We start from the raw sequence: 26,043 nt of genomic DNA, 5'->3' as shown, positions 1-26,043 counted from the left end.
TTACGCCACTGCTATATTACCATATTATTTCCTGAATGATTTCAGCTCCATAGTATTCAGGTTTTGTGTGTGTGTGTGTGTGTGTGTGTGTGTGTGTGTGTGTGTGTGTGTGTGTGTGTGTGTGTGTGTGTGTGTGTGTGTGTGTGTGAAGGTAGCTGGATACAAATTTGACACCCAGCCGATCGGCAGCTGCCGGCTGTTTAATCAACAGTGATGAATATTTGATGGCGTGGCGGGCAAACGGTGGCCGGCACTCTCCTCATTATCCAAGTCCATGTGTACAGAGGAAGATATTCAATATCCTCCGCTGTAGAACTGCACCTCTCTCCAGGCCACACCAAATGCCTGCACACACAGAAAAAAAAAGATCTATAGATCCCAGTTTTTTCTTTGAGAAGTTGAAGAAATCATGTCATTTCCCTCAGTGGAGTTTGAGATTGTAAGATAATAATTGCTAGAATTTAAATTAAGCCAAAGGCTGGAATGTTTGATCAAAGTTGAGGTAAGGGCTGGTGAACGTCGATGTGCAATCTCTGGCGCATCCTTGGGTTCCAATTGCCAGGGTGGCAGTTTCTTCATAGACTTCTTGAGGTGGAATACTTAACCTCAGCAACCCACAGCGCCACCTAACTGTAGAAGTGATTTCAAGAAAGAGGTAACTGAATATAAGCGGTAACTAACGAATCAGTGAAAGACACTCGAAATGATTAACAAGTTCAAAGTACCCGTTTAAGTTAAAGTGACCTTTAACCCCTCAAAGTCAAACATATCATTGCTTTCTCGGTGGATGAAATAAAAATCTCACGTTAGATTCAATCTGACTGTGACTTCAAATTTACTGGAACGTTCCAAGTGGATGGGGGGTGCGCCAATTTGTGGTTCAGCACCGAGGTCAGCGACACGGGAGGACGCGGTAAACTGGCCCTTCAAACTGAGTAGAAGTCCTGTATGTGACGTCAACCTGATTTTGTCCTGTACAATTTGCATCATAATCTTAATGTATTTATTAGTGTTGACAATAATTGAATTTTGCCTCTCCTCAGACGCATGTGCTCACTGAAATGCATGGCTGGGTGTAAATGTTCTGTGCAGACACGTAGAAGTGATGCAAAGCATTTGTAACTGTTGGTGTTTCTGTTGCACACGAACACAGTGACGGGAAACATCAGATGGAAGTGGGCTTCAGTGTATGCGTCATTAATGGCTGCAACACGTTTCTATACGATGAGGGAGACAGCTGGAGGGACGTGTTACTAATTAGGTTGTTCTTCTCCACCGTGGCGTAAAATATGGATTTAAACATCTATTTTTTTTTACGTAATTCAAATATTAAAAAATATGTTTGCACGCAAGTCAGCAATGTGAAAAGGTTAGATATGTCTAGCCATTATGTATGAATATATTCATTTCCTTATATGGTGTCTGTCTTTTCACTTGTTTCCGGTCGCATGCACTTTTTTTTTTTTTTTTTAAACCAGCTCGTGCTGGTGTAATGACGACAGGGGAAATGGGTTCAATACGAGGGTTCAAAGAGCACCGCGCCCTGGGCCATGACAGCTCTGAGGAGGCAGGAGTAGGGAAATAAATGACATTTAGGTAGGGAGGTAGATTTTGCATGACGTGACATTTAGATGGCAATACCATTTTTTTTATTAAGGTGAAACTCAAAACGTAGCAGTGCAGAAGTTTATGGATGTTTTGATGTTTTATTGCTGCGTGTTATCGGTTGGGGGTGTCAAGCAGGGACACGCAGCTTCATATAGTTGATATACTCACCTCTGTTTTGGTGCTGGTTTCTTTCTTTTTTTTTTCCATATCTATAGTTTCCATCCTAACCTCAATGGCTTATTGTGATTACATTGTAAACATCAAAAAATCTTATTTTGATCGATCAAATATTGATTATCACCATGCGTGTCGAGAACCTGAAATGCTACTAAAACGTTGAATCGTAACAGAACCGCGTCTCTGGGATGTGACGGTGGGCGGTGGCGGTGGAATCGAACCGATGAGGGAAATACTGGTTTCTAGATACTCCCGGGGTTTGGGAATAATCTATAACGTCGGTGCTGCACTTTTCTTATACAATATTTGAAACTGGAAAGCGGCAGCAGCAGGTGTTTACAGTAGATCGGTTTGGGGGAAATCTTGGATAGAACCCTTGAATATTTAGGGAAATGGGCAATTTTACTTTGTCTGTGCACGGTTGGACTCTTTAATGAAATCCTGTATATTCATGAAAATGTCGATTTGGCTTCAAAAAGGGTTCAGCTGGGCTCTAAAAATGTTACAAGCACGTTTTTTAGTTTTCTCCAAATCCAAAGTGGAGAAGCCAAAACATTAACCGCGTGTGTGGGATCTTCTCTCCTGTGTAAGTTAAAGTGTGTTGGAGTTTCAGATGGAGAATTGTGACGTCACCACCAACGAATGCTGTGGAGCAACTCAATGAAAGTGTTTTTAGTTGTACATTGAATGTTTTATTGCGTGAAGACGCCTAGACTGTCATAAGAATCATACGAGATGTGGTTAATTGTTTTAGAATCAAGTCGTCTCACTTGTTCCATGCTTTATTCTCCATTAGAAGTCTGTGAGTCCTCCAGCTGGAGTTTCAAACGCAAATGCTGGAAGAAAAAAATGTCTGCTGGCACACTTTGATGTATTTGTGTGCGCGGTACAAATGGGAATCTATAGGCTGAATTGTGATTTTTGATATGCAGGCAGCCTGCATATCCTTGAAGCATCAGTGGCCACATGACAAGAGGTCAGCCCCTCAAGATCAAATATTTTTCTTACTAAATGACGGATTTATTAGACAAATAAGTTGTTCGTCTGACTTTGAACCCTCTGTGATTGAAATATACCCCTGTGTCAACAGCCTCGCTTCTCAAACCGGGTCCCGAGCGATGGAGGGCTGCCACCGCGGATTACTGAGCAAATATAATGGGAAATGAGCGCAGATCTGGGGGATCTTCCCCTCCACATCCCCGGTTTGACATTTCCGTCCAAAGGCCAGGCTTCCTGCGCATTGTTGGATCAGCAGAGCCCTCGGCGGGAGCTCTCATTTTTGTTTTAAGATAGAGCCGAAGTTGAACAATGTGGAAAAGAACGACTAAACCAACTTAAAGAAACTGAGCCGGTGCAGTATTTCCATTGAACCCATTTCCTTTTAGGGTGTAATATTGTAATTATAATGATCCAATCCATCTTAACCTGAGCTCCTAACAGCTGCGATTAGGGAAGGCCTCCTTCCTTCCGCTCAGAGCCAGAAAAAGTCTTGCGCTCGTAAATCTCAGCGACTGCGTTACCATAACGTGTGCTGAAATCATTATTTGGCGACGTTGTGTCAGAGACTCTCTCATCTCGTCTGTCAGGAATCCAATTTCCTTTTATTTACATCAACGGTATAGATTAATTACTCCCCTGACTAGTAGCCTGAAGGAATTAAGTTATGAGATCCGTTCGTGGGCTCCTTGATGAATCCATTGCGGCCTGCGCCAAGAAAACCAAGGAGAGGAGATGAAAGCGAGGGATGACACAATTACATAATAATAATAATAATAATAATAATAATAATAATAATAATAATAATAATGACAGTTGATTTTACCACACAGGTTGTTTTGATTGTATTCTTGTTGTCGCCATGTATAATTCATTGCGGTAGACTCAAAGCGTTATTAGGGAACAAGCGGAAGTGACTCGTGCTCAGTGAGAGCGGGTCGGGGTGCGGAAGGCCGGGTCAGGCCCAGTGACCGTACCTTACTATCAGACCGGGCCTCTTATTGATAGAGCCCGACGGGTTGTGATATCGGTGAGTTGAACGGTGAAATTTCCCTCTGATTAATAGAAGGCTCCGTCCTAACCGGCTGACATATGGCAGGCGAGGCAGCTGGGGACGGCACCTCCGGCATCCCCTACGGCCATTAACATATTAGAGGCTATTGTGCAGGCAGACAGTCCGACTTCATCCAGAGCCGCTGAGCAGAGACAGCAGCCCAGAGCTGTTTGATAGAGCTCTTCAATAATGCATCACTCCGGAGCTGTTCGCGGTGCTGAAATTATTGCCATGTGGCGCTGTGCTGTTGTTGTGTTGCCCTCGTGTTAGATGAGGAGACGCGGGCACAGATTATTGATAGATCCGGTGGAGCAATGAAAGGAAAAAATAATGAGTGTGGGAAATTTTTACTTTTGCAACGAGACCCCCAATTTCGCCAATCTGGCGGAAAAACGACTTTTGGTTATGTATTTTTGATTGTTTTTGAAAGCGATGGTAGCATAGTACACGAAAAGGTTGTTGTTGTTTTTTTCATTTAAAAATAACATTCAGAGTGACTAAAACGATAAAAAAAAATGCACAATAGTTGTGGAATAATTCATTCGCTTGTCCATGAAGCTACAAGCTAAATAAGAGAAGCTGTCTCTGTTAAACTGCGGCTTCCTCTGAAACCCCGGTAGCTTTCTGCATTTTAATGCAGCAAATCGCTATTAATATTACATCACCCAAATGCGCATTTCAAAATCCGTTTTATTAATAAATGTAGGGGGAAACCAGATCCCGCCCCCCCCCCAACAAAAAAAAAAATCTGGCAGAATAGAAATATTTTTGGAGGATTTGAGGAAAGAACCAACATTGTCGCTTCTCCTGAGACGCTCGAGTCGAACTTCATCGCTGCTTCCGCCTGCGTCAACGCTGCGGAGGAGACGCGCGCGCACGGTTAATTCGCGTATTGGAATTTATTCTTCTGCAATTAAAGCCTGTTGTGTTTAACTATTTCATCTCGTCACCCTTTCTATTCACATACAGTGACTTACATAAATACGTTGTGACATTTTAAAGAATAACTTTGTCTACGCAGTTATTGTTATTAAGATTAACGTCATGGTAGCAGTAGTTATTTGGAACAAATGTTCGATATCCTTCAGAGCCCATATCTTTTACCCATATTTTCTAAAGAGGTCTTATCAATGCCATATTTCTTAAAACGACGTGGTGGATATTCGTGTTAGAAATACAAAAAGCGGAAACACGTGTTTGTTGTTGTTGTTGTTGTTGTTTTACATAAAATAACACTTCGGTCTGAGTCGCCTTGTGTCCATAACGTGTCAGCAATCACCGTGGGTGACCGTGGTCACTGTAGGCCCAGTCACAAGAAGAAAAGCATCGTTTTCTTTCTTCAATTTATTAGAAGATTGCTGGAACACACCTCCCTGTTGAATTTGGCGTACAGGATGAAGAATACCAATGAAAGAAGAAGGACAACAAAGGAGGAGTTGTGAGTGAGGGGAGGAAGGAAGGAGGAAGGGAAGGAAGGAAGGAAGGAAGGAAGGAGACGGTGGGACATTTCCATGATGCACATGTCGCCGCAGGTTTGTAAACATACTTGTGTGCACAAAGTAAAAAATATTACTTACACAACGTTTCCGTAACAAGTAACACGACAAACAACGTGGTGATCTTAACGTGAAAACAGGCATTTAACAGTGACTTACACCATCCACGACATAGCAGTAGACAGCTCTACTGTACCGAGTGATTCTTTTTCCAATGCATAGAGTGTTTGCACTGCAAACTGAAACACAGGACAGGACATTATCATCAGCTAGTGTTCTCTGACTCGGATTGGAACTTTTCCTCTTTTTTTCCTTCTTTTTTTCTGCCAATTTATTTGCGGAACACAGTAGCTCAACTCGAATAAAGTGATGTCTGTATATACAAAACCATTTGAACCAAACCTAAAGGGTCTTTTGTGCAAATTCAAAATAAATATATCTATAGACGTGACAGCCTATAGAGGCTAAATACAGCCCGTGAATCAGGATTTCATGCAGGCCTCTTCCTATTTTTTGTTGTTGTTAAGAGATTGCAACTGAATTTTTAGCAGCCTCCAAGCCTCCAAATAATAAATTATCAGAAGAATAAATAAACAGCTTTGTGGATTATTCTATACCAACAACGACAAAAAAATCAAACCGAAAACACAGCTCAACAATCAATGAGGTAATTCGTAAATGGCTATAATTCAAATAATAGGCCTATTCGGAGAAATTAACTCGCTATCAAGCAAATTTCCTCTTTCCACGTGTTGTAAAAGGCAATGTCGACGTCGCTAAACTTTCCCTCAATTGAGCGAAATTCGTGTAATCTGTTATTTGCATACTTCACATTCACCGATAACGTGAAAATAAACAAGATATATGAAGCCTCATAAACCGGGTATCTAAAGCCCATTGTGCACCAGCGTGTAAAGTCGCTGGAGACAAAAAGACTGAAAATGGTGTCTCAGTGTCTCTTGGTCCCCAAATTCAGTCACACAACTTTTGTTTCCCTTTTTTTTTTCTCTTCTCTTTGCCCGTCAGTGTGCAGCGGAAAATTTCAACCTCTTCTGCTTCTGTCTTTGGTTACAAAACCACACTCGCACCACGTTTTTTTTCAGGTCCAATTTCTCAGCTATGGCTGCTATTTTCTCGGACGACGGTCGAGGTTGTACCGCGAAGTACGCCTCCAAAGACCTCTTTTCCGGTGCCGCTATCGAGGTCCTCTTGCGTTTCTTTTCCCCTCCGTTGAAAATGTCAGGTTTGCTCATTTTCTCCCTTTGGGCCCCCTCGGCCTCCTCCAGCCAGGCCTGGAGAATGGGTTTGAGCGCAATCATGTTGTTATGGGACAGAGTCAACGACTCGAAGCGACAAATTGTACTTTGGCTCAGAGATCCCACGCCGGGGATTTTGAGATTAGCCAGGGCGCCTCCCACGTCCGCCTGGGTCACCCCCAGCTTGATCCTCCGCTGCTTGAAGCGCTCCGCGAACGCTTCCAGCTCCCTTGGGTCTGTGTCCGAGTCATTGATGGAGGGCAGTCCGGAGTTAGTGAGCACATGACCGCCTTGACTCCCCCCATGATGGCCCGGTAAGAGTCCGTGGTGGGTGAGAGGCGAGTTCATCCCCATAGCAGCCTGGTGGGAGAGGTGGCTCAAGCCGTGCATGTGAGAGTGCGGGTGGGCAGAGGCGGTGGAGATGAGCCCTCCGCCGCCACCTCCGCCGCCTCCTCCACCTCCTCCACCGGCCCCGTCGTGCGAACTGGACATCAGGGTCAAAGACGAAGAGTTGATGTGGTCCATTAAGTCCGGGGGCTCCAGGTTCTGGTGGTGATGGTGATGGTGATGATGGTGGTGGGCCAGTGGCACAGTGGACGTAGACGAGCATGGCACTGTGCTCATCGTGTGGTAGGTGGCGTCGGGCTTGAACGGGTGCGTCTTACCCTGGGACACGGCGATATCCACAGCCGCCAAAGCCTCGGCCCGGGCCAGCAGGGTCTCATCCAGGCTCGCGAATATGTTGCTCTGTAGCTGCAAAGGCGAAAAAAAACGAAGGAGAGTTGGGAATGAAGGGGTGTGAAATTGGTGAGAAAAGGGAAAAGGCACGGTGCAGAAAAGAAGGAGACAGGAGGGGGAAAAAAACATAAATAAATGCATCTGTCAGTCGGGACTTTTGGCGACACATAACGCAGCCGGGATATTCCTTCAGAAGCGGCGAGTCATAAAAATTAAAACAAAAACTGTAAAGCCGGGCTCCGCGCGAGCCTGCTTTCAAAAAGATCACAGGCAGCGCGAGTGATTGCTGAGGAACACATGAAAAAAACATTAAGCGCGCGTCTTTGCTGAATGCGCCTCGGAGCAGCGCTTGTTATTACGCACAGACGCCGTTCAGCCACACATGCAGCTAGGCACGAAATTGGGACAAAGTCGAAGTTTTTCTGGGGGGGGGTGTGTTTGGAATTTTACCTGTGGAGTTTGTAGGCAGGCTCTCCTTATAGCTTCCGAACTGGAATGCAGGGTGGTGTACTTGTGCTCCGGTAAAGAGGGATGCATGGCGAAGTGCGGCTGTTTGCTGTTCATGGACATCATCTTGGCGAGCTTCTCCAATTAAAGTGCACGGGAGGAAGAAGAAGAAGAAGGAGGAGAAGGGGGGGATTCGGCTACAGGAGCTGGAGAGCAGTCATAGATAGACACTGATCCCTTTGCCTATCCGGTGGTGCCGCGGTGATGCTGGCTGTGTAGCCTTGAGCCCGGAGATCACAGAGATGCCTGCAGTCTCTCAGACGCACTTATCTGTCTACTGTTTCCCACTGCTGGGGATGAGAGAGCCTCTTACACCTGAGCGCCTCAGATCTCGTCAAGCCCGTGCTCGGCTGCTCTCGCGAGACAAGAACTGCCAGAACAGTGAGCAGGCTGACAGATATAAAAAAAAAAAAAAAAAAAAAAAAATTGCTCACAGGGCAGGCGGTAACATCAGGAGACTAGACGCCTGTGTTTATAAGGGCTCACTCCACTCCATCCAGGCACGGAGCTGCGCCGGCCCCGCTGCCTTCCATCACTATACAGGCCGTGTACTTAAGATTTTCAATTATTTCCTATTACAGAATTACGAGAGAAAAAGTTGTGAATGCTACTTAATGCTAAATTACCAGGACAGGAACAAAAGAACACATGGCAACGGCATAACTCAAGCGAATCTTATGGATATCAGGCCAAAAACCGAGTACATCTCATTTTAACTCTTAAATTCAACCGAGCGTTATCACAGCCCATCATCACCAGATGAACACTGAACAAATTGATTGAATCCACCAGCGTCACCTTGTACACAGTCTTTACTTAAATTAATCTCGATGAATTAACACTTCATTTACTCAAACCACAATGGTTGCCCAATTAAAATTTCATGCGGCGATTAGTGCTATGTGAAATATACATATCGTTAAATTTGCATAATAAATAAGGTGCTTTCTGCTACAATCCGGTTACTGTGCGTGAGGTTAATGTGTGTCATTATCGTGCGTTCATTGGGGTAAAAAGGGCACTGATTTTCCACTTTTAATGGTAGCCACTTAATCATTGTAATGAGTGGCATCAGGAAGTCCTAAAAATGAAAAAAAAAAAAAAAAAGGTTATCATTCCTGTCCAGGCTTAATCTGAAATTCCAGTGAAAATAAAAATATGAAAAAAATAAATAAATATAGCAACTTTCTCTTGAGTCCATCCAATCTCATGCAAAGAACCAGTGGATGAATGAATTAATGAGGATGCTGTAAATGATTAAAAAAAAAATTTAAAAATCAAAAAGTTTCTTCCATTGTTTCTCAATGCTCTGCAGTTTTAATTCAACTGGCTACAGTCACCTTCCTTTCACAAACATGGCGTTTTCACGATGAACCACTGTGTTCGCTCAGTCGCGCCTGATGTTTCAACGTTAGCCATGGCGACCATTTTTATTTAACAGCTTCGAACAAGACACGTGCAGGTAGACTGAACGATGAGTGTCAGCACATCTTGGTTCTACGAGGACAACAGACTGCTGCTCTAAAACCTTCAAGTCATTTTTGTCAACACATACAAAAGCATCACAATTCTGAAGCAACATGTAAAGTAAATGTCACGCATGCATCAATAAACACAATCCGGCGCGGCGTACACAGAGAACACAGGTTTCCAAACCATTCACATGAGCTTTGAGAGTTTTGTGGGACTGCTTGTGTTAAAGGGACTGTGCGACTTTCTCTTTGTTGGCTGGCCAATGCCGAGTGTGTGTCTGTCTCTTGATGTGTTCACAGGTTTACCAGTGCAGCAGGTGAAGGAGGAGGGGTTCTCCTGATCCTGGTGTTGGCCTGCTGGACTCAGAGAGCCAGAGGGACCAGCCTTATTCTCTTCTAGCGGATCAAACAGCAAATCAAAAGAGAGCTCTTCAGTCTGCGAGGCCCCTCCGCGCTCAGCACAGCCAGGGACACCGCTCTCCCCATCTGACTCCAGCAAAGAAAAACTTTCTCCTGCAAAGTCTTCCGCTGCCTCTTTGTTACTCATGCTGCCGTTCATGATGTCATGTGATGGCTGGCTTTGCTGGTCACATTCCATTGCATGTTTGCCATTGCGGCTTGTCACAACACTGGAGCAGGTGCGAGGTTCTGGGACAAGAGTGTTGTCCAAGTATGCAGGAGGGGAGGATGCCAGAGAGAGCTGAGAGCTCCGGCTACTGGAGCTCTCCCCATCCAGCATCATGGAGTCCAGCTCTGAGATTTTATCAAGATAAGCAGCGTCCATAGAGGCCTCGCTGGACTCATCTGCTGCAAGAGTGCTGGATACAGAACCTTTAGCTAAGCTGTCTTCACTTGGACCAGGACATGATGGGTCATTAGCTTTTGATCCCTGCCAAGGACCCCAGAAAACAGACTCTTCAGGATCTGTGTCAACTTTCAAAGGCAAGCATTTTTGGAATTTATCGAGGCTGTTCAATTCCACAGTTCTCTTCCCAGGACTAGGAATTTCATCAAAATCAAGCCTCCGGAGATAAGATGTGGGTTTAAATACGACTTTCTTCTCACGCACCCCAGGGCTTCTCAATGTCAGGGAACGGAAGGCTGAGGATGGAGTCGAGGGCAAGAAGTCAGGGGAGTCCTCACCTTTCTGCTCTCCCCTCAGATTCCTACTGAAATCCTTGTGGTCTGTAGACGGCATGAACACCAAACTTTGATTTCTAGAACCTGTTCGACATTCTGCTTCTGGATTGGTGCAGATGGACCCCCTCTCTTTATCGCTCAAGCTTCTCATCATCATGCTGATTTTCTGCTGCTGTGTGAGAGCTTTGCTATTCCCGCACGCCTCCTGCATTTCAACATGTTGCTTCTTGGACTGTCTGGCCCGAGTTTCCAGGTCTTCGATGTACTGGTCACTACGCTCCAGAGCTCTCTTTAAGTGGTCCACTTCACGCTCGTACTGCTGGATTTTGGCTTCCAGGGCTGCGACTGTGTAACGGCCAAACCTGGAGAGAGATCAGGATGATGCTTCTTTTATACAGGAAGAATTTCAAACATTATCACGTGAGGAAAGAAAAGCAGAAGGTTTATCTGTGGGACACATCATATTTGTTCCTATATTTCATCAAGCTCTGGAGATAAAAATAAACGTGTCTACGCTCTGTAAACTTGATTAATTTGACAGGAAATAGACCGACTTCTGATTAGGTTACTAACTTTAGAGACCTCCATGGGCGTCTACAGGGCCTGCATGCACCAGGACCTGTTATCCTCAAGCCAGAAACTCTTTGTTACTGTTTTCAAAGGGAGCATTGTGGTTTTAGAATATGGAACTATACCAGCAGGGTGACAAGGCACTGGGCATCTTTCCAGTGGTGTTTTGCAATTGCCAATAGTAAAAATAAGTGTTCAACTTTGAGTAAAACACAGCAGTCGTCACTGTCATCCTTGAGTCAGTCGTCCAATTAGTTAAAAGGGGTTGGAACAAAACGCAATGACGAACGGTCACGTACGAGTCCTGAGCAGCAACGGACGAGCACTTGAACCAAAAACGTTTCTTCGGCTTCAAAATCTTATGAACCAACAGGGACTAGCAGGTCTATCTCCTCTCCTTCTGTGGTCCGTCCAGAGCAAGGACGGAAGGAAGTACTCTCACGTCTGCTGTCATTCCGTATCATAGCAACCAAATGCTGCACCTCCAACGGGCTGTCAAGAGGAGCACTTTTATCTGGACAGAACACTTCGGTGGACATGAAGCCTTAGTGTCATTTCCATTGAAATACACATTGAATTGAAGAACCTCATAGCACACAACGCCACTAAAGTACCACTAACCCCAGTTAGTTTTGTCACCAACTTGGAAACTCTAATTGAGACTTTTTCTTACACATACTGTTTACAAGGTCAGACGGGAGAAGAACTGCTACTGGGCTTTTGTGTTGTTTATTTTATTGGTCGACTGATAAAGTAACACAAACCTGCTCATCCCTTTTCATGTTAAACCATATTCTAACAAAAGTTAGTCAAACATGAGCAGTAAATTACCAAGAATGTAAATTTGTACATGGAACAAAAAAAATGACGCTTGACGGTAAATATAAAAAGTCAAAAGCAAGGAACACAAGAGCGATACTTACTTCTGCGGAGATCTGCTCGCCACCTCTGCCTTCAGTCTCATATTCTCTTGTACGAGGTCGATATTTTGTGATCGCAAAGCCTTGTTTGCCTGAGGGGGGAACATAAAGATACTTGCAGGACGTTACTGATAATTCCACAGTGGTTGCTGTTGTTCTTGCGCCATACAGAAACTTAGTTCGCTTATTTTTGTGTCTGCCAATCAAGGTAGACGGCTTTTATTTATGAAAGATTAAAGGTTGCATACCTCCTTTAGCTTGTCCATATCCTGCTTCACTTTATCACAAACATCTTTGGCGGCTCGCAGCTTGTTGGTCCACTCCTCCAGGATGCAGGGATCAACACTTTTGTCATTTGTTTCCACTGCATTAATACTGCAGGGATCCAACGCAGTCTTCAGCTGCAACTCCAGGCTGTGGTTTTTGGTTTTCAGCTCCTCATTTTCTCTGAGGAGCCCTTCAATTTCCTCCTATTGGAACAAAATGCATGAGTCATCATAGAGCTACTTGCTAAATATTTGCTTTATTTATTTATTCATTTATTTCTATTACTCTTAGATATGGCTTGTTTCTGAGGGGGGGATGTAGCTTAACTGGAGTGGTATTAGTGGTTATTGGTTCTATGCTGGATTTGTACTTTTGTTACTGTGTGATCAATACTTAGTTTTCACAAAAACACATTTAGAAAGGCTAAACTGATCTCGTGCAATTTGTCAAAAGTAACATTAACTCAACATTCTTATCACAAATTCTAAGACCTAACAAAATCATACTAATATTTCAGGCCTCAAATTCAGATTACTGTTCCATAAACTTTATAAGGACACAAAGAAAGTTTCTGCTCTGAAAAAATACATCCTTGGATCCAGAGTAAGGATGCCATGAGTGGTCAATACCTCATATTCACGTAGAAGCAGCTCTCCCCTGGTTTTCCGGAGACATTTCCTCGTTGAGGGGCTCTCACTGTGATCGCTCTCGTTTGTGCCTCCTTTAACAGAACGTATTCAGACAACATGAGGCAAGGTTCAATAATTCTGTGAAAGGTTTTCTGTTAAGCGCTGGTCTGAACACACCCCTCGTTGTATTTTTTATGCAGCTGCTATACCAAATATTTATGACAAGAGGAGGCCTTTCCCTCTGAACTCCAGATGTCACCTGCAGGTAGTGTTGTTCAACAGGACTCTCCGTGCCTTGTAAAATGTGCAGCCTTCCCTTTAATATCACATTATTCCAGATTTGCAGATAGAATTGTTTATCACACACACGAGTGAGAAGACTGCCATTTTAGCATAAAGCTCGGTTCAAATCATACATTGATTTTATAAAATCATTTTACTTGGGTGTAGTTGTTTATCATTTTTATCTGATCAGACAAATTGATGTATTACAGCCACCTGATTATTCTAACAACAATACTGTTGCACAATCTCAAAGCACCCAATTTCATCAGCCAGGAAAGGAGCTCTCACATGATCACATCAACAAACAAAACAAACTAACTAACTAACAAACAAACAGGGGCAACTGGGGAACATTAATTAGCTTCAACAAGAATTTCACAATCCTAAAATATTGCAGAAAAGAAACAGAACTCAAGCAAGCATGCATGTTATCATCAGATCCTAAACATCTCCACTGCTAATCCCCTGTCTGCCTGACATTTCTGATGATGTAGAGGAATCACATAAGCTTGATAATTAAAGAGATGAAGGGAGTGTTCCTCTGTCCTTTAGTCAAACTCAAGCACTTGTCATGCAATCAGATGTGCATTAGTAGCTTTAGCTTTTAGTGAGACTCGAGCAGAGCAGTCTTCACTTGTGAAAGGCGAGCAGTTCGGATCGCTACCTCTTATTTCATTTCTGTATCTAAGTAGCAAGCTATTTAGCCAGACAGCAATATATAAATGTAACTTATTTACAATGGTAAGCATCCATCCCTTATCTATACCAGAAGAAGCTGCAACAAGCGCAGTGCCCTGTGATGGACTGGCGACTTGTCTAAGATGCATCCGCCTTGCCCCCTGTGACAGCCAGCATGGTACTTATAAGCCATTTCAATAAATGTATCCATATTAGACATCCATTAGACCTGGTACTTGAGAGAGGAAACTGGCCATTCACTCATTATCCAACAATGATGTATTTTGATCTTTCTCACTTGATTCATTTGCTTGAGCAGTATGAGAGATGTGAGGATTCCTAGGAACAAAAATACTTGCTGGACCCAGTGTGACCAAACTGATCATGTAGTTAATCAATGAAAAGTTTCAAATTGATTAATATCATTCAGCAGGATAAAACACACACACAACAGGAGCTATTCACGATAACTCAACCTTAAAACCTCACATAAATTCTTCGGTCCTCTGTGTGTGTGTGTGTGTGTGTGTGTGTGTGTGTGTGTGTGTGTGTGTGTGTGTGTGTGTGTGTGTGTGTGTGTGTCGTTACTTTCCTATGATTTCTCTGCAGGGGTTCTCTGCCGTGATGGGGACCCTGCATGTGGGACACTGGCTAGCTTTCTTCAACCATGTTTCCATGCAGGATGAGCAGAACACGTGGTGGTTGGCACAAATCACCGGCTGCCGGACCTGTAACCCATTCAGAAGTTGTAAAAGCCATTAACTAGTTCTGTTATAAATAACACTCATTCAATGACACCAACTAGCATCAGCTAACTTGCTAGGATGGACGCGCATGGGAGTCGTCTTGTGTCCACTACATCATCTTTGTTTATCGATTGCAGGAGGCTATTTGAACCAGAACGACAGTTACCTTTCCGAGACATATTTGGCACGATATCGGCAAAGTCAGACAAAGTGTAGAGGTCTGAAAGTTGAGAGCCATGTTTCACAGCAATATACAACACAAGCGTACGCGTCCCCGGAGAAGGTACAAATTTCCCACCAGAAACCTCGGAGGCGCGCGCCAAAGCTTAGGACTACGGAAAGTCTGAATAGTCAAAAAGACATACGCAAAATGTAAAACGGAGCTTCGACGCTCTAAATCCAATTAATTGTATGTAGTTCGACAAGTAGAACAGGTCATAACGTTAAATGGCAGAGTAAGCAACAATAAATAAAATGAAAACAAAGAAACTAATTATAGATATTCTTATATATTTTTATCGGTCTGCTATGGGATTTGACTGCCCGGAGCTTGTCAATTAACTGCATGGCACAGCAGTAAATTGATCCAGACATGGAACAGAATTTGGATTCGTGTGCTCTAGTGTGAGTCTTATATTTACTTTCACACTTTTGTAATGACCTCCACATATTTCTATTGCCTTCAACATATGTTTGCTAAAACTTTGCACACAGTGCGAACATTACCCAGATAATGTGTCACCACCGGACCGAGGTTGATAGAAGTGGTGAAAACTGAAGAATATAGCGTCACATTGCAGTGACAGCTCTCATGTGTACACCGAACAGTTGGCCAGTAGTTTGTGAGGGGATCATTTTTATAACAAACTAGCGGCAGCTTCTCATGTCGTACCACTTTTCACCTCAAGGGGCAACAGCGAGTCCCCGCGGCCCACGGTTCTTCCCGCTTGATTGAAAAATATTAAATGCTCCAAGCTTTATAAACGATGTTCCATTAAATTAGTTTTACTGAGAACATTTGAGAACATTTTTTTGATGTTGGTCTTTGTACGTCACTTTGATTTCACGCTATGTACCTCAGTATAAAAAGGGAATTTGGAGAAGGGACAGAAATGTTCACATTATAGGACTGATACATGCTTTCATTCTCAAGGTTTCAGCATCTATATTGTTGTCTATATTATATGCCAACTAAACTGCATTTTAAGTATGTTCATCTTTCAGACTTGGAGTCAGTGACCAATTTACATGTGTGTTTTGCAATTACTTTATGTACATATGGCAGTAAGCAATAGTATATTCCCAGAAAATAGGCAAATCTCAAATGTTATTGCAAAGTTTATCATCGGTGTCTGGGCTGCTTCTTCAACACAATCAATACAAACTGATTCAAATTCACAGTTGATTTTTTATCTAAATATTGCTTCTGTGGTTATGGTTTACATCAACCTTCATCTTTCATATTTGAGTCCTTGATTGTTGGCTTTATTGCAATTGTGGCTTTGTCCATTGATTATGAAAAAAGTGTAACTGAGATAAAAAGCTTATTGGGTCATCCTGCTTCTCAGTGACGCTCTTGTTTTTTGGCTGGAATGACAACACCAGACCCTGTGGTTAACCAGAACATAAACATTAAAAACAATTCAGTTTTTTTGGAAATTGTAATAAAAAAAAAAAGAATAAATAAATCTCACAACTGACCAAAAATAAGTATCATTATAACTGAACAACTCACCTTCAGCACTGTTTTAACATCATCGTAATCGATTATGTGCAAGTGAAAGTTGCGTAGGTACAAGTGAAGGGTGCAGCATTTTCCAGAGCAAATATATACACGTGGGTTCAAGGGGAAAGTCAATTTTGTACATCTTCTGAGAGGGCCGTTTACAGTGGGGTGGGATTTGCATGATACGCTTGAAAATAAAATTATATGAGCCTAGAATAGCTTGTGCTATAAAAAAGATTCCTAAGGTTTAATATTCAGCTTGCAGATGAGGCAGTATACATATTCTTCATATTTGTATTAAAATTAGCCTGTCAACAAATGCAGATGTTCCTCTTTGTATTTATTCAAGAAAAGTTAAGGTAAAACTTGCAGCGGTGATACACTGGCTGGGTAGAAATCACCATGTGCTCTCAATATTAATATACTGTTGTTTAGTTTGTCATATTTATTGATTCGATTACTCTGTATTGATAATACACCGATGAAATTCACAGTAAATCCACATTATGCTCAGTAACAAATAGAGAAAACCTCTGCATGAATTTGTCTTCCTGGATTTGATCTCGTCTGTAATGAAGATATCGATGTCTAATATTTTGTGACCCACATCACAGAAAAAATATGAAAAATGATACCGCAAGATCTAAAATTAGAATTGTCTCCACTACAAATGGCATCCCCACCATGCTTTCCCTCCAGAGCCATTACTCATATCTAAACCAACATGTCCCCCGCTTCATTTATCTCAAACCAGGACATCTTCTCAGGATCTAATAGGATTACAATTGACTGACCGACTGCAAAACAAGCTTTTACACTGATCCCAGTTTAAAAACATCACGGCAGTTGTTTGTTTGTAATATGTAATCGATCAACAGCCACCTTGTGTTGTCACTCGTCGTCATAAACTTCATGGGAACTTCTGTTGTGAATTAGAATTATTAGTCACTGATAAAGACAATGTAAGTTAAATGCATTATCGCTTGTTGTAAATCTGATATTATGTTTCAGTGTCGCCATAGAGGGAGTGATCTCATCGTTTGCTGTGTGTAAAATTACCAGTATATTTAAACGATTTGATATCCAGATGTAGAAATATTTTCAGCAAAAGTTTCTGATTGGACGTAAAAAAAACAACATCGATGTTTTTCACCAGCTAAACATCTTTCATTGGAGTCCATATTTGTCTCAATATCATAAGTACTTCAAATTACAGTTTTTGTGTGTAGACGCTTTCCAGTTTGCCGCAAATAACTTCAGATGCATCTAAGTTGTTTTTGCTGGAAGATGAGAGAAACCACAAATAAAAGTGAAAAGAGTGACTGAATAGATAAATCCCATTGTCCCTCTGAGCTTACTTTGCTTTGCAACAGGCGACTCATTAATCGGTGACAGTCAATTAATCATGGCTGCAACTATTGATCTTGTCCAAGCGCTTATTTTTCATCCCTAAATGACACCGATTGCCAGATTTGACCAGCATGTGTAATGGACAGCGAGGAACCAATGACCCGAGTGTCAGTCTCACCACTGGTCGAGACCGTCTCCCCTCCCCCCGATCTGAGGCAAATAGCATCTTTACCATTTAGCTTGGAAAGGTTTAGACTGCCCTAAGAGCACGGCTGCGTAACAGTGCGCTCTGCTGCTCAGATGACCTTTTCTGTTTAAGCCTTAATCTCTGACAAATGCTTGCTTTAATTAGCTTGATAACCCCCTGCCTCGACTGCTACCCCACCCAGCTCCTCTCCTTCGCCGCCTAACTTGACTTTTCTCTCTCTCCATCACACATCAGTGTGATTTAGCTAGGAATGATTTATCAGCTAGGGAGCCAGAGGTGGCTGCAAATATAGGGAATCTGTTTGCCTTTAAGATGATGATGAGTAAGTGAAAGCTACAGTAAATATAATTTTTTCAGTGAAATGGTTCCTGAGTTCTGATATTTTTTTGAAGAAGTGTATAAATCATAAAGACATTACATGTTTTTGTGTGTGGTAATGCCAGTGTGTATTAATTGTCATCAGTGTACTTTAAAATGTTATAGAACAAAGCACAGAGAGCAAAACCATGTTATAAATTTAGCCATTATGAGGGACAGTGGAGTCAAACGCATATACTTGGATTCATTTAAACAAGTTCAGAAGTGTTTTAATTAATTTAGTGTCATTGGTGCATGCTAGGGCTGGGCAATTACTTGTATTCATAAAAACTGAGATTTTTGCCACAGCCACAGCTGGAAAATTAAAAGAAAATGTATCCCAAATAATATTTAGAACCTCTTGCTGACTGTTCATTATGGTAATTCTGTTAATACTTTTCTTTTCATAGTTAAGCATATTTACAGTTCATATCTTGTCAGTCAACTATAAGGACAATGTATAAATGCTACATAATATTATCCTTTATTCATTATAATTGCGGTAGAAGTTAGACATCATGATATTGATGTGAAAACATTTTAGCTGGCCTTAGTGCATAATGTGATATATAATACTGATGACTTAAGAAATTTTGGAAAATAAAATATTAGTTCTACGAGATGCTCGCAAGCAAGAAAAGCAGTTGCTTCAGGAGTTCTGAGGATGATAATTAAACTATAAACTTTCCCCACACCAGTGAAATTAAAACATCGTAAAGCTTCATCCTGAGACTGCAGCAGACCATGCATCCCTCCCACTGCAGTGGCAAACAAGTAAAATAGATGCATGGCCACAAAGCCCTGTTTTATTGGAAAGGGGCCTAATTATTAGGATGTAAGTCAGGCCGTGACTGGGGGGCCGTCTCCTTGATGCGGGCCTGGTTTATATTTATCCCCTCCTCTGCAGCTACAGCAGCAGTGCCACCATCACTACCAGCAGTGTGTGGCGCTTTTATTACTTTGCCCAAAGGCAGGTTCAGCCCTGTCACACACACACACACACACACACACACACACACATCCTCACAGCCTGCAGGACCGGCAGCCAGTTGAGTCCCCTCCTCAGCAGAGTTACCCCACATCCCCATGCAGCCCCACATGGGCCCTTGGGACCCTTGGGAGGGAGGGAGTGGGTATTATGGTAATACTAGCCTGCTGCTCCCTCTCTCCTCCTCTCTTCTCTTCTCTCCTCCTCTCCTCTCCTCTTCTTTCCTCTCCTGCAGCACAGCTGGGAAGGACCATCATTACAAGTATTGTAGCAATCTGTTTAAGAGGGACACTGTAGAGAGGTTGGGTGACAGAGAGAGGATGAGTGCTGCATACATAGATCACATAAAATATGATTAAAATGTGTGTGAGGGGACCAGGAATAAAATGCAAAACTTGTTATGAACACCTTATATCAAGTCTACTGTCAAAATGGCCAGCTGTAAATCTCTATTTTCCCCTCTTTACTTTTTTATTTTATTAAAGGTTTCTTGTGTTGAGCTGGTCATATCTCAAGACAAGGGCCTGTGGCACATAAGGAATAAATAGGACATAAAGTGCTTGAATCTCTAATGCCTCATATAGCTTTACCAATCTATATTGTAGTGTGTCATGTGCTTGAAATCCATTAGAATGTGACAGAAATCAAATAACCTTGCAATCATGCCACTGTGCGGCTCCTGTCGCCAAATTACCCTGATTTCATGCCAACATACTCCAGCCAATTATTTTGAGACACAAATGAAATCCATGAGCTATTTATCCATCCATCCATTTTCTTCCGCTTATCGTGTTAAGGGTCGTGGGGGGGGGCTGGAACCTATTCGGGCGAGAGGCGGGGTTCGCCCTGGACAGGTCACCAGTCCATCACAGGGCCAACACGTAGAGACAGACAACCATTCACACTCACAGTCACACCTACAGTCAATTTAGAGTATCAATCAGCCTCGTCCTCTCTTGATGTCTTTGGACTGTGGGAGGAAGCTGGAGTACCAGAGAGAACCCACACAGGAACAGGGAGAACATGGAGACTCACACAGAAAGATCCCGTGATGGAGCTGAGGCTTGAACCCGAACCTTCTTGCCTCGAAGCGACAGTGCTCACCACTGCACCACCGTGCCGCCCTGAGATATTTATCTTCATGGTAATAGATAAAAAAGCAAATCTCATTGCTCCTTAAATACCTGTTTTGCAGTAGATTAATGATTATGGATCAGGAAGAGCTGATCAGAATAAACAGCCTCTATTCTGGTGGCACATTAGAGCTATGACAGAGTGGTCGATCACTCACTGTCGCATTAGACTGCTCGGAGTCATCCATCTACTTGTTTTGGAGCAAAAGAGCAGGCTGTGACTCAGGACCATCCTCCACCTCCATCACGTTCAAGGTATTTTTAGGAAACAGAGATATCCATAATATCATTTATTTCCTCTATAACCCCCCCCCCACCCCTCTCTTTTTCTATTTTCACCTCAGTTTTGACCAGAGAGTTCGACTGATCAAGTGGAGAACAAGTAGGCACGGAGGTGAATATATAATGAATAGTCTGAAGATGAACTATTAAAAATGCATATTATCTCATTATTCCTGCTGCCAAATAACTGGAAACTATATATGCCACAAGACAGTAAATGATTCTTCCTGGTTTTCTTTTCTTGGCCCGACAGTGGGCACGTGAAGATGAGAGGAAGGAGGGAGGAGAGCGGTCTTTTAAAAACTGCTTCAGTGCGCTAATGTCCACGAAACCTGAGCCCTTATTGGATCTGAAGGGCACTATAAGACAGACGTCCTCCTCTCCTGAACAAAGGGGAGCATTAAAGGTGAGACTAACCATCTAACAGCAACAACATAATGTTGATGAAAACATGATGATGTTTAATTGCTGTATCGTGTTTTATTTTTGTAAAAACAACTACTAAAAGTAGGAGCGTGAAGCCGTGTACCAAAGACATTTGTCAGCTCTCGCCCTTGCTGCCTCTCCACCACCCCTAACACACGCACACACACATACATACACCAGGAGGCCTTATTAATTATTTGTAGCCACTTGACTTCATATTGTGCTGCCAGTGGCTTGGTCAAAGATTATAATTACCACTTCCCTGTTTGTATCATTTTCCATCTCTTGTGCTTTTAGTGCAGTATTACTTCACTTGTCCCCCTCTCTCCCTCTCTTCCTCCCTCTCTCCCGTATACACAAGACCAAAAGTGCAGGCACATCATTTATTGATAAGACAAAAAGAATGTAATGAAATTATCAATGTTCTTGAATTAATTATGAACATGATTAAGAAAGCTAAAATCTCAGGAGCCGGTCTCTCATTACCCATTCACTCTTAGGGATTGCTTTCATTCAGGAAAGGAGAGGCGAAAAAGCCTTGCAGCACTCCGACACAGTCCTTCTCCCCGTGTGCCTGTTCCCTTGTCTCTGCTCCCGGGGTTGATTGACCAGTCCTCCAACACACGGCGGCTGCAAGCGCAACCGGACAGCTCTCTTGCACCCATGCTTCTTGCTGTGATGTCGCCAAGCACGGCTAACCGCCTCGTGGCCCTCTGACGTTTGCAAGGAAAAGAGAGGATGTGCTCAACTTTGCTGTTGGACGTCCACGTTATAGGCTCTGGGGTCCTGACCCTCCTGAAAGAAGGTTCATTCAAGGTAAGTCAAGCTTCTCAGACTAGTTAGGAAAACACTGTTTATTTCTGCATTTCAAGAAAATGATCAACTCAAATTCAAAAATAAGAAAAATACTATTCTTGTAAAGAAGTAACCTCTACTCTTCTTTAGATTTGAAAAAAATTCAAAAATTGTAAATCACAGAAATTACATAATTCTCTTGAGGTTATACTATCACCAATGAAATTTATTGTTCTATGCTTGTTAGAATATAGTAGTATCTTTTCTGATATGATATCATGGTTTGATGGAATGCAGTGGTGTTGTTCCACTTGCAGTTATTACGCTAGTTGAGTCGTTTATGAACTAACTTACTACTCACATGGCACCTGTGTCACAGCATCTTTTTTTGCATTTGTCAGAGTAAATCATGAGTGATGGGAAAATTAATTAATCACTGATTTATGTCAACCCCTCACTCAAAATATAGTGATATAAAAATAACACACAGCCAGTGGTTCATATTCGTGCCATGTATTTACATTCTGTTTGATGAATTTCCGTTGAAAATGTTACCTCAGAACAATATGTGTAACTCCAATTTTTTAGAATGTAACGCCATTTTTACATGAGAATAGACCTGCGTGTGAAACTAATTTCGGTGACTATCCATTTATATTCAGTGAGAGGAATACAGATGCTCTGCAGCGCTGCATATCTTTGCTTCAGTCTATCTTTCTTCAGCTAAGTCACATGGGAAAATATATGGAGCGATAATCCCCGAAGTATTGCGAGTTTTAAACAAAGTCTCAAACCGACTGTCTCCTTCCTATTCACAACATCTCTTTATAACCAGCTTTCTAGCTTTACACACACTCAAGTGCAAAGCTGCATGCACACACACACACACACACACACACACACACACACACTCACACTCTCTATTAATCTTACTAGAGGTACAGAAATACCAACCTCTGCATTGTTTTACCTACTAATACAAACAGAATGTACACACACCTACACATACTGTATATATATTCACACTACACACAGTGTGCCTCAACAGTTATTATGAAGACTCTCTCAGATTAATAAATAACAAATATACCCGAGACATTGCACAGGTTGACCATCACTTTTATTGAAAATGGAATTTGACAGATTTGTGTGAATTCAGAGACATGGGCTAAAGCCTGGTAAACCATGCTCTCGCCACAGGCCAACACATAGAGCAGCAACCTTTTTTCCTTCTTGAAAAGGATTTTACAATTGCTGCTTTGGTATCAAAGTAAAAGATGCACCAGGAGACACAAAAAAACAAGAGAGAGAGCGAGAGAGAGAGATATCTTGGGGTTAATGGCAATCCTCCCGTCCCAGGGATTGATCCGAGTATTGGATCGCACATAAAGCTGCAGTTACTGGATATTACCCTGCCTCTATCGGCCTGCAGTGATGGCCTGGATAAGAAGTGCTTACCAAAGAGGATGCTCCTCCAGGGCAGATACGGTTTCCCAGCCCTTTGGGAACAACAACCACATGCCTGCTGCTTGCTCAGGAACTTTCTACCTCATCGAGTAAATCCAGGGGCCTTATCAAGTTCCTGGAGTGCTCAAAAAAATGTTTAAACCTCCTCAGATTTGGAGCTGCGTAAGGGCAGATCGGCAATTAAATGGCACCTGCTTTTCATAGATAAGAGCATTGATGATTTGGTTTGTTTGGCTTGTGTTTTATGTTTGATAGAGGGAAAGGTTATCGTAGATTCAGTCACTGAGCAAACTAATGGCAAGAATGAAATTTCATAGATTTTAGTACATTTAGATTGCAGAGTTGCTGAGTTCTTCTTAAAAGATCATAAAGTCTCCTGCAGAAGTCTTTGCTGAACTTGGCTGCACTCATTCTGATAAGTTTCAGTCCCTCTAAACCATCCATGTCTGCATGCCCTCTAGTGGATTTGCTTCAGATTTCAGTTGGGGTTAGCTGATTCCAGATCTGTGCCAAGGTGGGCAGCTCTATCCATGCACATCTGCTGTATGCCTCTCTTTGGTATTACCCATGAAGCACCTGGCTCATGCCACACGCCAACAACTACAGCCCAGATGGCAGCTAAGCAGACTAATTATTTCAACACAAAACTCTGATGGGCCTCACCATCACTGCGGGGCCACTTTGGCATTCTGGGTTTCTCTCTCTCGTTATGCCGAAGAGGATGTCTGCCATGGAGCTATAAAGATGTCAAGTGGGTAATCATGGTCACAGACAAGCCCCAGTACAGTGCTTTGCGCCCAGATGTAAAGATGGTCATATGTGGTCTTCTTTAGAGGAACACAGGCATGTGGCACTGGCAGGATGCTGTCAAGTGTTTGGTACTCATTCATTCAGATGCATGGTAACGTGGGTGTCTGTCAGCATGGCCTGTGACCACCTCATGGATATAAACACCTGGAAAATGCTGACTATAGATTTCTTGGCTGTGTAAGCAACGTTCCTCTAACACAAGTTTTCCAAAGAGGAAAAGTATAATTTTAATGAACAGGCAGCTTTGCCTCTGTATGTTTTTTTTTTTTTTTTTAACACTGAATGACTTTTGGTATTAGTTGAAGTGCTTTTAAACGTGCTGTCACTTATTGAATCATTCATTCAATCATTTACTCATTCGTGGTTGCCTTGTCCATCCAGTAGTGATGCAACAGAGGAAGTGATAACTCCAGTTGATACACAGAACCAGGATCTTTTACTTGTTACTGCTATTATAGGCGCCTGTCCAGACACTCAAGGCACTGTACATAAACTCTAAAAACAATATAAGAAAATTATTATTATTGTTATTATTGTGTGTGTGTGTGTGTGTGTGTGTGTGTGTGTGTGTGTGTGTCAGATTGTCTTTCTGCCTTGATGTTTTCTATTCAGTCTCCAAGAATATATAGTAAGGAGAGTTAAAACTCTAAACTAGTAGAGCAGTCGTGCACCGAGGGCCAAATTATGCCTTGTGGTCCAGTAAGTGAACAATATCAGCATCTTTATCTGCCATAAAAGGTTGTGGTTTCTTTGTACATGTTCTCTGAGGTTGATGAAGTGTTGCCATTAGGACCCATCTTGTGCATCCACAGCTGTGTCAGAGGCAGAATTGGCTGTGCTTGATAAAGCTGGCACTTAGAGCAAGGTGCAGGCCCCAAAGCGATAACCTACTGACTCTGGCATTAAACACCCCCTCCCCAATGGAAGGACAACCTACATCTTGATCTATTACCTTTTAGTGTTGCTGGCTGTAGTCCCTGTATTTTGTATTTCTGTCGTCCTGTGTGCAGGCATGACAAATGTACCGTCAAGGAAGAACATGGCCAATGAAGAGGATATTTGGTACAAGGTTGAAGAGCAAAGGCCCTTGTGGCCTCCAAAGAGTCATAAGTCTTGATCAAATCTGGTTTACTGCAAAAAAGTCTTATGGCAATATGCTTCATTCTTTTAATCTGTCAAAAAAATAAGATTATTGATAAAATATGCAGAAACCGTCAAAATCTATTTACAGGTGTATAAAAACGGCACATAAATATGTGTGTATTTGTAGGCTCAACTCAGAGACAAATTAGCTGAAATAAAGCAATAAAGACTCTAATTTGTCCCAATACAATTCTACCTCATCCTTTCACCCCCCCCCCCCCCCCCCCCCCCCCGCTCCTCTCCCTAAAGTGTATCCCATCTGCTTTGGGGACCTCTCGCTGGCATGCAGTGGCAGGATAAGCACACCATTTCCCTGTCAATACTTTGCTATTAGCCTCTGCTGATCCATATATCACTAGACTGTAGGCAATAAGCTGGTGTAGGGTGTTCCTCTTATCTGAATGGCTACGTCTGGGGTTCTCCTCTTTGCCCTGAGCTTTGATTTATCCAGCTGGTGGGTTAATGATTGAAGGAGGGAAATATGTGAAGGGCTGGATTGGCAAGGAAGCTACTAAAATAGAAATGTGAAATTGAGAAAGCAGTAAAATGATAATGATGTTACATGTGCATAAAAGCTTTAAATGAGTGTCTGTGCCATTCAAACTGGTAAAAAGCTCAGCACAGGTTAAAAACTATGGCAGGGAGACTTTTCATTTTATACCAGCATCTGCACAGTAAGGAATGCTAAGCTAAGCTAACTGTGCCTCCTGGATGTAGTTTCATATTTCAATAGCAGATGTGGGAGGGGTTTTAATTCCATAATGATTTAATCCTGTTCTATCTGTGTGTGTGTGTGTGTGTGTGTGTGTGTGTGTGTGT

At 42.5% G+C, this 26,043-nt stretch overlaps 2 protein-coding genes and 1 long non-coding RNA gene across 4 annotated transcripts in view; 1 reads left to right on the top strand and 2 right to left on the bottom strand.

Moving 5' to 3' along the window:
• Positions 1-26,043, top strand: part of LOC147269185 (uncharacterized) — a 74,811-nt gene that overhangs the window by 22,924 nt on the left and 25,844 nt on the right. For both annotated transcript variants that reach the window (XR_015109502.1, XR_015109501.1), the window contains exons 2-4: positions 20,646-20,695; positions 20,837-20,989; positions 21,527-21,825. This is a non-coding gene — a long non-coding RNA (uncharacterized LOC147269185). The remainder of the gene's footprint in view (positions 1-20,645; positions 20,696-20,836; positions 20,990-21,526; positions 21,826-26,043) is intronic.
• Positions 5,156-8,469, bottom strand: pou4f1 (POU class 4 homeobox 1). The gene is made up of 2 exons (XM_086180730.1): positions 7,776-8,469; positions 5,156-7,340 (listed from the first exon to the last, which is right to left on the bottom strand). Exons 1-2 carry the CDS (start codon positions 7,896-7,898, stop codon positions 6,354-6,356), a joined length of 1,110 nt encoding a protein of 369 aa, XP_086036856.1. The 5' UTR covers positions 7,899-8,469; the 3' UTR covers positions 5,156-6,353.
• obi1 (ORC ubiquitin ligase 1) lies at positions 9,148-14,870 on the bottom strand. Its single transcript, XM_086180718.1, has 6 exons — positions 14,706-14,870; positions 14,388-14,521; positions 12,831-12,924; positions 12,183-12,404; positions 11,938-12,026; positions 9,148-10,806 (listed from the first exon to the last, which is right to left on the bottom strand). The coding sequence occupies exons 1-6, from the start codon at positions 14,775-14,777 to the stop codon at positions 9,492-9,494; spliced, it is 1,926 nt and encodes a 641-aa protein (XP_086036844.1). The 5' UTR covers positions 14,778-14,870; the 3' UTR covers positions 9,148-9,491.

This window comes from Aulostomus chinensis, chromosome 2, assembly GCF_037954235.1.
Source record: "Aulostomus chinensis isolate RoL2024-O1b breed Wild chromosome 2, RoL_Achi_v1.0, whole genome shotgun sequence".
Lineage (NCBI taxonomy): Eukaryota > Metazoa > Chordata > Actinopteri > Syngnathiformes > Aulostomidae > Aulostomus > Aulostomus chinensis.
Note: the sequence above shows the minus strand (reverse complement) of the source record. Positions and strands in the feature narration are given on the sequence as shown.

Excerpts from the sequence above, each read along its gene's own strand:
- pou4f1 (XM_086180730.1), bottom strand. The coding sequence starts at position 7,898 with ATGATGTCCATGAACAGCAAACAGCCGCACTTCGCCATGCATCCCTCT. Across the intron at positions 7,341-7,775 it reads CCTGCCTACAAACTCCACAG|CTACAGAGCAACATATTCGC; the intron begins GTAAAATTCCAA and ends TCGCCTTTGCAG.
- obi1 (XM_086180718.1), bottom strand. The coding sequence starts at position 14,777 with ATGGCTCTCAACTTTCAGACCTCTACACTTTGTCTGACTTTGCCGATA. Across the intron at positions 14,522-14,705 it reads GCCAAATATGTCTCGGAAAG|GTCCGGCAGCCGGTGATTTG; the intron begins GTAACTGTCGTT and ends AATGGGTTACAG. Across the intron at positions 12,027-12,182 it reads ATATGGACAAGCTAAAGGAG|GCAAACAAGGCTTTGCGATC; the intron begins GTATGCAACCTT and ends TTCCCCCCTCAG.